Source organism: Lithobates pipiens, unplaced genomic scaffold (assembly GCF_037356315.1).
Source record: "Lithobates pipiens isolate NorthernLeopardFrog02 unplaced genomic scaffold, aLitPip1_a1.2 Scaffold_23, whole genome shotgun sequence".
In the NCBI taxonomy this organism is placed as follows: domain Eukaryota; kingdom Metazoa; phylum Chordata; class Amphibia; order Anura; family Ranidae; genus Lithobates; species Lithobates pipiens.
This window is the reverse complement of record NW_027507785.1, coordinates 197319494-197332960: the sequence shown is the minus strand read 5'-3', so window position 1 is coordinate 197332960 and position 13467 is coordinate 197319494. Positions and strand designations below refer to the sequence as shown.

Genomic DNA, 13467 nt, shown 5'->3' with positions numbered 1-13467 from the left:
AAGTCAGTGCCAGGATTAGTGTTAGGGTAAGGGTCAAAGGTCAGGGTCAGTTTATTTTGGGTAGGATTGTTTTTTTAAAAACATTATTTAAGTTAGTATCAATGTCAGTATATTTTAGTAAGGATAAAATAGCAAAATATGCATTATTGTTTTGGATCTCTACTACAGGTGCAAACAAAAAACAACATACACATATGTGGTGCTGCAGCCCTAGGGAACAGGAGAATTTATTTTGGATTGTTCTTTAATAGAAAATGATGGTAATAGCAAGAAATGTACAGCTACATTTTAAAAACATATTGTTTTTACTATTTTGGGTCAGTTTTACTTTGATAATTAAAAAAAAAATCAGGAGATATCCATTGCCATTTGCCACCAAATAAAAGCCAATTTTTTCTGAAAAAAACAAAAAACAAGTTCTAATTCACCTGGATACACAATGTAGTTGTGAAGATATGTACAGTTTTACTAACACATGTAAAAGTTGCTAAATTGTGTTTATGATTGGTTTTCCCACTGTCATGAAGGGGTTAGGATACTCGTTCCCTCCTGAATGAGTGTCCCTCTTGAATTTGAAAATCCTTCAGTTCAGTCAAACATTTTGTTTACTTAAAGGGGTTGTAAAGGTTTGTTTTTCATTTTCTAAATAGGTTCCTTTAAGCTAGTGCATTGTTGACTTACCTTTTCCTTCGATTTACCTTCTAAATGTTTTTTTTTCTTTGTTTTCGTTGTCTGAGTTTCTCACTTCCTGTTCCTCCTCAGTAAGCTGTTCTGGCTGACTAAACACCGCTCGGATGATGGTGTGAAGTTTTACTGAGGAGAAACAGGAAGTGAGAAATTCAGACAAAGAAAAAAAAACATTTAGAAGGGAAATCGAAGGAAAAGTTAAGTGAACCAACAATGCAGTAGCTTAAAGGAACCTATTCAGAAAATAAAAAACAAACCTTTACAACCCCTTTAACTGCATTGTATTGTGTTTTGCCATTCATGAAAAAGTATTTAATGGGCCTAATTTGTGAATTGTGAAGAGGAATATCAGAAAATGTAAAAATGCTTTGCATTTACTTCGCACATCCAATTACACTCAGGGGAAGTTTCCGTTATTTTAAATTTACCTGCATGTGATTTTATGCCTGAAGTGAATATAGGTCCATGTCTCCTATCTTCACTATTTATTAAACAAAACCCTTATTGACACCACTCATTCATTCTGCTTTGGATCAGTTCTTTTACATTCTTTAATATTTGTTCTATTTTTGATGTGTTTTTTTTTTTTTACAGTACCAACTGCTGTTGAAGAAATTAATAAACGCATAAGTCCAAAAAGTAATAATCAGGTCATAATATCATGCACATTCCCAAAAAGAAAAAATGGAGGAGAAGGCAAATTTAAACTGATATTTGAAGACAGAAAGCTTGAGAACGAACGCTGTCAATTCACTATATCTGACCTTAGCTATCTGACCACATACAAATTTGAGGTAAGAAAAAAGAAAATATTTTGATATTATATGTAAATAATGGTTTTATGTTCTAAGGTTTCCTGTTTCTGCTTTTAGTTCACTATCTGCTTTGATTAATATCCTATATTTATTGTAAATGAAGAATACAGGAGGTGAAATGCAGTTTTACCCACCCCTTAGCTTTAGGCTGATATAGAGCCTGCATGTTCATATTAATACTATAGAGCAGGCATCACTAAATGGCAGACCGCGGTCCGGACCAAGTGACAGTACAGTCTGGATCTCTGCAGCTGTGCCATTTAGCTGCCGGTGTCCTCTGTTGCTTCCGCTGCTGCTGTCATTTTCACAGCAAGCCAGAGTGGGAGGTGTGATCAGTCCACATGGAGGAAAGGGAGCTGCTCCACTTTTCAAGTTAACAAGTGACCGGTTGGTTGCTACTACATGGGGTGGTCCTAGCAACCAATCAACCACTTGTTAACAGGAGAAGTTGGGAAACTCCCACCGCACATCCAGACCGAAAGCTTCTTCCGCTCTCTGCTAAGAAAAGTAGGACAGGAAGGTGAGGGGGAGGGACGAACAGACTGTTATAAAGGAAGGGGAGCTGTGCTGTTAAGGTGAGCTGCCTTATGCAAAGAGTGGACCACTATGTAAAGGGAAGCAACAAGATGTAACAGAGGTTCTGTGATTCAAAGAGTCAGTGCTATTATATAAAAGGGGGCTGTACTTTTTACAAGCGGGGGGCTTTGATGTGGCTGGGGCTGCGATGTAAAGGGGGAAGCGATATAAAAGAGGGTGCTAATAAAGGGGGCTGTTTTGTAAGGGAGGCTGTAATCTAAAGGGAGGACTGTGATGTAAAGACGGGGGACTATGATGCAAAAGGGGGACTGCAATGTCAAGATGGAGGACTGTGATGTAAAAGGGGGCGACCCTGATACAAAGGGGAACTGTGATATAAAGAAGGGAGACTGTGCTGTAAAGATGGGGGACTGGGATGTAAAGACAGGGGGCTATGATGCAAAAGATGGGCTGCAATGTTGAGATGAGACTTGTGATGTAAAATGGGATACTGTAATGGAAAGGGGGGCAACTGTGATGGAAAGATGGGGGACTGCGATGCCAAGGAAGGCACTGTATTGTAAAAGGGGTTGTGTTGTGTTGTAAAAGATTGTGCTGTGATGTAAATGAGGGGACTGTGATGTAAATATTGCCCTGTGATGTAATGAGGGAACTGGGATTTGAAGGTGCTCTGATGTGAAGGGGTGCTGAGTAACAAACACAAACATGAGATTCTGATATCGTTTTCAATAGTTTCAGATTGACAAGTGAGAAATATTGGTGTTGTATTTAAATTAAAATGCTTGAATTAAAATGCTTACCTTAAAACTAAAAGAAGTAAAGAATAAATGTGGATGTTGGAGAATGTCTACCACATTGGAAGAGGTCTGCAAAAGTGGAGCTGTGGTGGACAGGTTCAGTGGTTGATTTTCCTCTGTCTTTAGCCCAAGAGTGTACACGTCCTCTCCCTTGCCTTGGGAACAAGCAGAATGCGCACAGCATCCCAAAGATCAGATGACTGAATGGCCTCTACAGGCTGCACTAGGGAGGATGTGTTGTCATCAAACAGAAGGAGTAGTAGGTGAAGAGTTCAGAAACTTCAGGGTCAGCCTCAGAACCACTCTTCACATCCCTGCCAATGTGACTAAGGGGGGAAGCAGTGGTGGGGTATGCAGTGGCAGAGTTGCTGGGTGAAAGAATGGTTCAGCGTCTGTGGTGTTGAGCTTCAGTGCAAGAGGTGCTGGGAGACAGGAAGTTTCATATTCAGGTACAGGTAAGGGCGGGGCCACCTGGAGACATCACCTAATGGTACCGACCCCCTTGTGAAATCACAGTGTCAGCATGCACCAGTCCGAGACATCACAAGGGGAGGCAGTGTTTTATTCTTTTCTTTTTCAATAGCCGAGTTCCGAGTTGCAACCGCGAGTCAATTTAAATGTGATTTGACTTTTTTTTTCCTTTAGAAATGTCATTTTTTCTGCAGCATGTTCTATGCATGCTACAGATGAGCCACTTTACAGTCAGACTAAGGGAACACCCCAGTCACTATATTTAAAGGAATTAAAAAATAAATTGTTGCACTTCATCAATCATTGCTCCTAAAAAAACATTTTATACATTGATACATGTCCCCCAGGTTAGTACCCAGACTCACATACCCCTTTTATGGGCAATTACTATAAGCCTTCAAAATAGGCACTTTTGATTTTTCCTGTTTGGCTCCCATTGACTTTAATGGGGTTCGCCATTCAGGTTACAACTTTTCTCCTGTTTGGTAATTCTGCAGGAGGGTGTTCGGCCCATCTCTACTAGCTAGTTAATGTTGCCCTAGCTAAGTTTGCTGGCTATTTGGGGTTCGGCCTCCCATCCTGTGTATTTATAAAGGGAGAGGGAATCCGTATCACCAGAGGAATCGGAGTTGTACAAAGAGAGATAGAAGAAGAGGGCCACTGGGACTTGTGGTCTGCTCCAAGGAACACTGACTCGTTGGGGCACCATTTCTATGGAAACTGCCATTCTGGGCTGATCATTTATCGACTCTTCCAATGCAGGTATGTTGGGGCAGCCACAGTAAAGCCCCGTACACACGAGAGGACTTATGTCCGACAGACTTCCGAAGGAGTTCCGTCTGAGTTCTGCTGGAATTCCGACGGAGTTCTGACAGACTTTTCGGCTGAGCGGACTTGGCCACACACTATCACACTAAACTCCGACGGATTCGAACGTGATGACGTACGACTCGGCTCGAATAAGGAAGTTCATAGCCAGTAGCCAATAGCTGCCCTAGCGTCGGTTTTAGTCCGTCGGAGTAGCATACACACGAGCGGATTTTTCGAAGGGGACCGGGTCCGGCGGAAAAATTTGAAGCATGTTCCATATTCTAAAGTCTTTCGGACTTTGGCGAGTCAAAAGTCCGTTGCAGCCCACACACGATCGGATAGTCTGACGGACTCAGTCCTTCGGACTTTGGATGTTGAAAAGTCCGCTCGTGTGTACGCGGCATAAGAGTTAGTTACATGGTTACATAGTACGTAAGGTTGAATAAAGACAATAGTCCATCCAGTTCAACATGTGTAGGTGCACGTGTGTCTATACTTATTTCCCTTATCCCTGTATGTTGTGTTCTTTAAGATGCACATGCAAGAGTCTCTTAAAAATATCCATACTCCCCGCTGCCACCACCAATTGTGTAAGAGAGTTCCACATCCTTATTGCCTTGACAGTGAAAAACCCCATGCACAGTTTAAGGTTAAACCGTTTATCCTCCAATCTCATTGTTTGGCCCCATGTCCTCTTACACTCCTTGAGACTGAATATTTTTTTTACTATGCTGGGATCACCATTGAGGTATTTCTAAATCGCTATCATATCTCCTCTCAAGCTTTGTTTCTCTAGCGAGAATAAATGTAGTTCTTGCAGTCGTTCCTTGTAATTGAGGTCCTCCAGTCCTCTTATTCATTTTGTTGCCCTTATTTGGACTCTCTCCAGTTCCAGATGTGGTCTAACCAGAGTTCTATAAAGTGGTAGGAGTATTGTTTTATCTCTGGAGTATATCCCTTTTTTATGCATGCTAATATGCTGCCGGCTTTGGTAGCTGCAGCTTGACATTGCATGCTATTGCTCAATCTGTAATCTACTACAGACCCCCAGATCTTTCTCCATCTGTGATACCCCCTGCGGTTTTCCCCCTAGTGAGTAGTTTGCATTCATGCTTTTTGCCTCAAAGGGCATTACTTTACATTTCTCCACATTAAACTTAATTTACCATGTATTTGCCCACTACATTATTTTGTTCAGGTATTTCTGTATAATTTATATATCCTGATGTGAAGTTATTGCTCTGCTTGATTTTGTGTCGTCTGCAAAAACTGAGATTGAGCTATTTATCCCATCCTCTATATAATTTATGAATAAATTTAATAGAATTGGTCCCAAAACAGAACCTTGGGGTACCTCACTTACCACTCCAGACCAGTCTAAGTACACGCTATTTATTCCCATCCTTTGGACACGCCCCGTAACCATTTTTTTTTACCCAAGAACAAACCTTATGGTCCATCCTACAGACCTCTTGTAGCTTGTAAATTAAGTGTTTTATGGGGGACTGTATCGAATGTTTTTGCAAAATCCAGCTACACTGAATCCACAGACCTTCCCCTGTCTACATGGCAGCTCACTTCCTTGTAGAAAGTTAACAGATTGGTCTGGCAAAAATGACCCCATGCTGATAACTACTAATGATATTTTTTTTTCTTCAGTACATTTTTGGATATAGTCCCTTATCATCCTCCAATAATTTAGCTACTATTGATGTTAGGCTGACTGGCCTGTGGTTTCCAGGGATTTGTCTATGTCATTTTTTGTATATAGGTTCCACATTGGCTTTTCTCCAATCAGCTGGTACAATTTCTGTCAGTATGCTGTCCGCAAAGATTAGGAAAAATGGTCAGGCTATAAACTGAGTTCTCTGAGGACTCTTGGGCGTAAGTTAGGAGAGACTTTTTCCTGTTGCACTATTAGGTTGAGTTTTAACAGTAAAGTTATATTAACCACTTACATAGGTGTGCGTAGCTTACTTGAGCACGTGTCTCTTAATGCAACACACAAGTACAGTAAGTAGTCACATGGGATAAGTTGCTTTTCGGAGGAACTCTGCACTTCATCACTACACACAATGAAGCTCATCTCTAAGTTGGAGAACTGCCTTAATGTTTGACTTTTCACATGACTGCAGACCCCTCCTGGACCCAGGCATTGATGAGCACACTCTGTGTGAGATATATGCCCATGTGCACAGGCGCAGTAGACCCCGCCCACATACTGCGATGGTAACACAAGGCTATCTGTGTAAAACATTGTAGTGCTATTAAAGGATAAGTTCACCTTTCAGAGCATGTGACACTAGGGATGCACCGAATGGGTTTTTTGGTGCCGAAACTGATACAGAAAATGAAAAATACACTAGGCCGAAAACCGAAACCGATATCGAAACAGCACCGATACCGAAAATGACTGTTTTAAAAAAAATATTTTTATACAGGAGATGGTCAGAGACTGGGGACATGGTACAGGAGGTGGTCAGAGACTGAGGACATGGTACAGGAGGTGGTCAGAGACTGGGGACATGGTAGAGGAGGTGGTCAGAGACTGGTGACATGATACAGGAGGTGGTCAGAGACTGGCGAAATGGTACAGGAGGTGGTCAGAGACTGGCAACATGGTACAGGAGGTGGTCAGAGACTGGCAACATGGTACAGGAGGTGGTCAGAGACTGGGGACATGGTTCAGGAGGTGGTCAGAGACTGGGGACATGGTTCAGGAGGTGGTCAGAGACTGGGGACATGGTTCAGGAGGTGGTCAGAGACTGGGGACATGGTTCAGGAGGTGGTCAGAGACTGGGGACATGGTTCAGGAGGTGGTCAGAGACTGGGGACATGGTACAGGAGGTGGTCAGAGACTGGGGACATGGTACAGGAGGTGGTCAGAGACTGGGGACTTGGTACAGGAGGTGGTCAGAGACTGGCGACATCGTACAGGAGGTGGTCAGAGACTGGTGACATGGTACAGGAGGTGGTCAGAGACTGGCGAAATGGTACAGGAGGTAGTCAGAGACTGGCGACATGGTACAGGAGGTGGTCAGAGGCTGGCAACATGGTACAGGAGGTGGTCAGAGGCTGGCGACATGATACAGGAGGTGGTCAGAGACTGGGGACATGGTACAGGAGGTGGTCAGAGACTGGCGACATGGTACAGGAGGTGGTCAGAGGCTGGCGACATGGTACAGGAGGTGGTCAGAGACTGGCGACATGGTACAGGAGGTGGTCAGAGACTGGGGACATGGTACAGGAGGTGGTCAGAGGCTGGCGACATGGTACATTAGGTGGTCAGAGACTGGCGACATGATAAAAGAGATAAGTGTGTTGTCCCCAGTGCAGCCAGTGTTGTCCCCAGTGCAGCCAGTGTTGTCCCCAGTGCAGTCAGTGTTGTCCCCAGTGCAGTCAGTGTTGTCCCCTGTGTAGTTAGTGTGTTGTCCCCTGTGTAGTTAGTGTGTTGTCCCCGTGCAGCCAGTGTTGTCCCCGTGCAGCCAGTGATGCCCCCTGTGCAGCCAGTGATGCAGCGAAGAGAGAGGAGAGCCGCCTCCGCCGTCTGGTTCAATAGAGCTCCGGGAACATCACAGCTTTAATTTCAATAGCTGTGTGTTCCTCGGTCGCTCGCCGTCGCATACAGCCCCTCCCACTTGTCCGGGGAACTGTGATAGACATCAAAGTTCCCCGGACAAGGGGGAGGGGCTGTATGCGACGGCGAGCGACGGGGGAACACACAGCTATTGAAATTAAAGCTGTGATGTTCCCAGCGCTCTATTGAACCAGACGGGGGAGGCGGCTCTCCTGCGCTATACACCTCCCATGATGGGCGGCAACAGGCACCGCCCCCGCCCAGGCCCGCCCCATTTTCGGCTCAATTATCGGCCGTTTTTTTCTTTCTGCAAATTGCCGAAAAGGGCATTTTCGGCCGATATGTTTCGGCGGCCGAAATTTCGGTGCATCTCTATGTGATACCCATGTTTAGGGTGTAAAATGCTTATTCGCCCACCAACACTAGACGCACCATAGATCTCATCGATCTGCTCAATAAATTTCACCGACCAGCACTCATATTGCGCCTCAATGCCCAAAAAAGCCTTCGATAGGGTAGCAAAGATATAGGGCCAAGACAGCCTATCTTGCATTGGTTTTAAGGGCCCATTTATATCAGCTTTACGTGCTTTGTACTCCCATCCTACCTCTCAAGTTCAAATGTCAGCTTTTCAGTCACACTCATTCCATATATCTAATGGCACCCGGCAGAGGTGCCCCCTGTCGCCCCTTCTATTTATTCTGTGCTTAGAACCTCTGGTTGTGGCTATCTGTTCTCATCCAGACATATAGGAGGTCTTTATGAGGCAGAGGGAGTACAAACTCTCACTTTTTGCTGATGATATCCTTCTCACCTTGACCAACCCTCTCCTATACCTCCCAATTTTGCATGATATATTAAACTTATTTAGCTGCCTCCCAGGATACAAAGTTAATACATCTAAGGCTGAGGCTCTCCTTATACTCCCCCCCCCCCCCTCTGATTTCTTAGTCGCCTTACAACACACAAATCCCTATAAATGGTGTTTCCAGTCTCTCAAATACCTAAGACTAGGAGTTAATGCCAGCCTACTGATAGACTTGTGTCTTTTTTCAACCTCACCTACTATGTAACTACAGGCTGACATAAAATCACACACATAGGTTGGACTTGATGGACTTTTTTCAACCTCACCTACTATGTAACTATGTACTCTACCTTATATACCGCTAACTACCCCCACTTTTCGGAAAGATCAATATCTATGTTGGGTAGGATCAATGTACTGAAGATGTCTATTCTCCCAAAACTATTATATATCTTTTTGGAGACCTTACCTGTTTCCGTACCAATGTCTCAGCTCAAAGTTCTCCAACAATAGTTTTTAAGTTTTATATGGCACAATAAGTCTCGTCGTATTGTGAGATCCGTAATATTTGCTCTCAGTACTCATGGGGGTCTTGGGGCACCTGATGTTGTCAAGTATTATTATGCTACCCACCTACGCACCATCACATCTAGTCAAGCCAATACGCTCCCAAAAATAGAAATTGAACGGGGGTCCCTTTATCCTGTACACCCTTGCTCTCTGGTATGGTCCCTGTCCCTTCATGGAGATGCTGTATGAAAACATATGTGCTTAGGATCTATGCTATTTACTATGCAGGTTTAGCAAAGTACCTATAAGAAGTACTCTCTCTCTCCACCATGTTCCCCTCTCACAAATATTCTTGTCGTAACCTCCAGAGTCAGGGAGAGCTAACATCCTTCGTCATAGAGTGGGTTACCAGACATGCTGGGTGTGATGCAAGAAGAAATGGTGGGCACCAGTCACTTTTGAATGATATTTATTGTCTCTTATCAGAACTGTGGGAGAGAGGGTTAGGGCCAGGACACCCTTGAGTAGATGCAATGGTAATTGATGCTCTCCTACTTCTTCACCATCCCCAGTTGGTGAGAAGACTGCTCAGGTACTTTCTTCAGCTTACTGACAGTAGTGTCCGGTAACAAGGTAGATGGTCCCTTAGTGGTGACAGCTTCCCCTCTACCTCCCACCACTTCTGACTGTACCTTCACAACTCGTTTGGACTCCAATACTGCAGTCCTAACCCTACGCTACTTCTCCTGCTCCTGGATAGGCCTCAGGAAGCCTACTAGCCAGGTGTCCCCGGGACAGGCCTCAGGCTTCCGGCCTAGCAGCCCGGGCAACATAACAGACCTCTGCCCAGACAGCTGTTCAGGTGGCACAGAACCCTGATCACCTGACTCACAAATAAATTAGCTCTCCCAGCAGGTCAAGGCACTTAAAGAAACTCTTGCCTATTGGCTGAGACACCCCATCCATTCATAATCCGTTCTTGCTATGCCCTTGTCTTATCTAATGTCACCAGCTACAATGCCACCTGGTGACAGAAGAGAGGGAAATCAGTGGATCGCCTAACAATTAGCCAGGACACTTACTACCTGGCAAACTAAATTGGTTAGCAACCCCGCTAAACAAAAGGGTGCAACATTCTATTTAACCCTCTTATCCCAAATAGCATCTCCTATGGACGTATGACGAGCTTGGTCCAGGCCACGTTATTTCAGCTTCATCATTTTGCAAATGCATTACTCATATCTCCAAATTCAACAACTTTTCTCCTCTTTACCTCCATCATGTACACTAGATAAACCCCCTATATCTGAATATACTTGTACCCAGTGACCTTATCAACTCCACTTAATCTCATCTATTTACAAAATCTTACATGAAGCCACCTTACTCGATACAGACCTTTATTCTTATATGTGCAAGTGGTCACAACTCTTACAAAGACCCATACCTTTAGCCTATTGGGATACGATTTGGACATTTATATCTAAATCATCCAGATGTGTGGTGCAGAGAGAGACTACTGTCAAGATATTAATGTTTTGGTACAGAAACCCTGAAATGCTCCATCGCTATGATTTGCCACTATGTTGGCATTGTGGCACTGACATGAGTCTCTTTTCCATTTTTTGGCAATGCTCCCTAGTACAACCTTTTTGGGTGATGTCTACCCTCCAAAGCTTGCTGAATGTATCATTACCATTAGACCCATTACACGCTATCTGCTGGGTCTTCCCTTTCCTGCGTTAAAAAAGTCAGTAAAACAGTTTATCTCCTATATCGTATTGGCTGCTCATAGGGTTATCCAGGGCCCGAGTCCTGCAGGAACATTGTTCCTGTACTTTTTCTACAGCAGGAACGACGTTCCCTTTGCACTGTAGCTACAGGGGTCCGACCCTGCCCTTCCTCCTCCTCTTGTGTAAAACATGATGTCCCTGTCAGTGGCGGAGTGTAGCGTGTGTAGTACTGCAGCAAGGGTTAATAGATCATTGGGCACTCGCCGAGCTCATGCTGTTCACCGCTAGATTGTTGGGCTCGGGCTGACTGACATGGTTCTACACCGCCAGGCAGCATTAAACACAGCAGAAGCTCAGCCTGTAGTCTTGTCCACCCTGTCAGGCAGCACTGAGCACACTGGGAGTGGCGCCCGTAGTCCCACCCACTACTCTCTAGCAGTGGACGGGACTACGGGTGCCGCTACCACTGTGTTCAATGCTGCCTGGTGGTATAGAACCATGTCGGTCGGTCTGAGCCTGACAATCTGGCAGTGAACTGCATGAGCTTGGCGAGTGCCCAATGATCTATTAACCATTGCTGCAGTGCTACACACGCTACACTCCGCCACTGAGAAGGACAGCATGTGTTTAGATTTTTGCAAATTTCCATTGGCTTGCAGTGCTTCCCACCTTGGGCTTGGGGGAGGGCAAAGTAAGGCTGTAATGATGGGCACATGTGAATTTTGGAGGTGTCCTCGTAAACTGTCACTACAATAAATGTTGCACTTTATTTGTTAAAAAAGGAGTGCGCATATTACACACACTTCTTTTCCCAGGACTTCAGCCCTGGGGTTATCAAATTGTGCTAGTTATCGGAGAAACCTCCTCCCTCTCTGAGATCTGCAGAATGGAATATCTCACTGCAAATGTCAATCAAACACTACCACAATTTAAAAAAATTCTGGGAAACTTGGGATCAATCTGAGTATGGTATTCCCCTTGCTATGCCCAAATATGTTATTTTATCAATGCTTATCCATCCTCTTTGGTATCGACTTCTTACAGCAGAATGTCTCATTATTGTATTACTTTTATTACTTTGATTATTTTGCCCTTCCTCCATTATATGCTTTGGCCTGTCTTTGAAAGTTAAACAGCTGATTTCCCGTAAGTGTTTCTTTCTTCTTTGAGGTGTATTTGTTTTGAAGAATGTCATAACTACACGCTATAACCTCTGTTTATTTGTCTTGAAAATATTAATAAATACACAATTTTGAAAAAAAAAAAAATGCAAGTAGGAAGTTTTGTTTTTTGTCTTTGCAAAAGAGACTTACTTTCCTACAATAAAGGATTCTTCCCTTCCTCCTTGCAAACTTTTTAAACTGGTGCTCAGAATATCATCCTGAAATCTTCTGGGTGTGCATGCGCAGGCATTATGGCCTGGTTAAGCAATCAACATGGCTGAAGAACTTCAAAGAGATCTGCAAGCATATGGAGGTGATGGTGAGGGAGCTCACTGATGTTGGTGGATTAACCCTAATAACGCATAATTAATACTATCCCTTCTATTATATTATTATTATTATGCATTTTTGCTGTATTCTTCTTAGAGACCACACTAATCTACAGTTTGTGGTAAAATACCACTCATCTACAATATCATAATATCTCAATTATCTTTAGCTCTGACATTAAATCTTCTTTTAGAGATATCAGCTTTTGCAGCAGAACTGGATTTACCTTATTTTGTTTAACACAGAACAGATCTAGAAAAATTCTGCATCAATATTGACATGTTAGTTTTTGAGATGAAGTCAAAACACAAAACCAAAGTATGAAATAGTAATAAAATAATAGGTATAGTCCCTACACGGGGCAAAATGGTCCATGCACTGTACATGTACAGTGAACAGGACACTGCATTTTTGACAAGTTCAATAAGTTCAGTTGTTGGGAATGTTTTTAGCCTGGATAATTAAAACTAATGCAGCTACCACACCTAAGAACTGATTACTTCTTTCCTTAAAGGGATTGTTCACCTTGATCACAAAACTGCCTTCTGTAGATAAAAACAAACTGTACAGCTCTGACTAAAGTTGAATAAAGTCCTAACTAGGGATGGGCTTTATGTTCGGGCCGAACATAAGTTCAACTGGAACATTGGGTGTTCGCCCAATACCGAACAATTTGGGGTTTTCGCGGCAAAGCCGTGGAACACCCTTTAAAAGTCTATGGGAGAAATCAAAAGTGCTAATTTTAAAGGCTTATATGCAAATTATTGTCATAAAAAGTATTTTGGGGACTTGAATCGTGCCCCAGGGCACATGTAACAATGCAAAAAAAGTTTTAAAAACTGACGTTTTTTCGGGAGCAGTGTAAATAATAAATGCGGCGCTGCCAGCAAACTATACTATAATATATAAAAAGCGACACTAAATAAATATCCAGTGAAATAAGTGAATCCACCTCACACAGTGTATGTAAAACACAGTAAATATAGAAAACACTCAAATTATTGCATGTATAAACCCATTATAACAACATGAATAAATAAATAATCAAAAAAAGGGGTAGGACGTGACTATAAATTAAAAATAAAAAGTGCACATAAATAAAATAAACAATGTAACGTGCCGACTTATTTAAAAGTCCATGAAATTATTTCGTGAGTGTACAATCAAGTCCATGCAAAAAAACGTGATTTTCAAGCCAGTGATATTCCAGCAGCCAACTTCAGTGCCAA

At 43.1% G+C, this 13467-nt stretch overlaps 1 protein-coding gene across 7 annotated transcripts in view; it reads left to right on the top strand.

Annotated features, from left to right (window-relative positions):
* The window catches only part of PTPRC (protein tyrosine phosphatase receptor type C), a 272629-nt gene that overhangs the window by 145783 nt on the left and 113379 nt on the right, over window positions 1–13467 (top strand). For all 7 annotated transcript variants that reach the window (XM_077452733.1, XM_077452732.1, XM_077452739.1 and 4 more), the window contains one exon: window positions 1282–1481. In XM_077452733.1, coding sequence (XP_077308859.1) covers window positions 1282–1481 — 200 coding nt within the window. The remainder of the gene's footprint in view (window positions 1–1281; window positions 1482–13467) is intronic.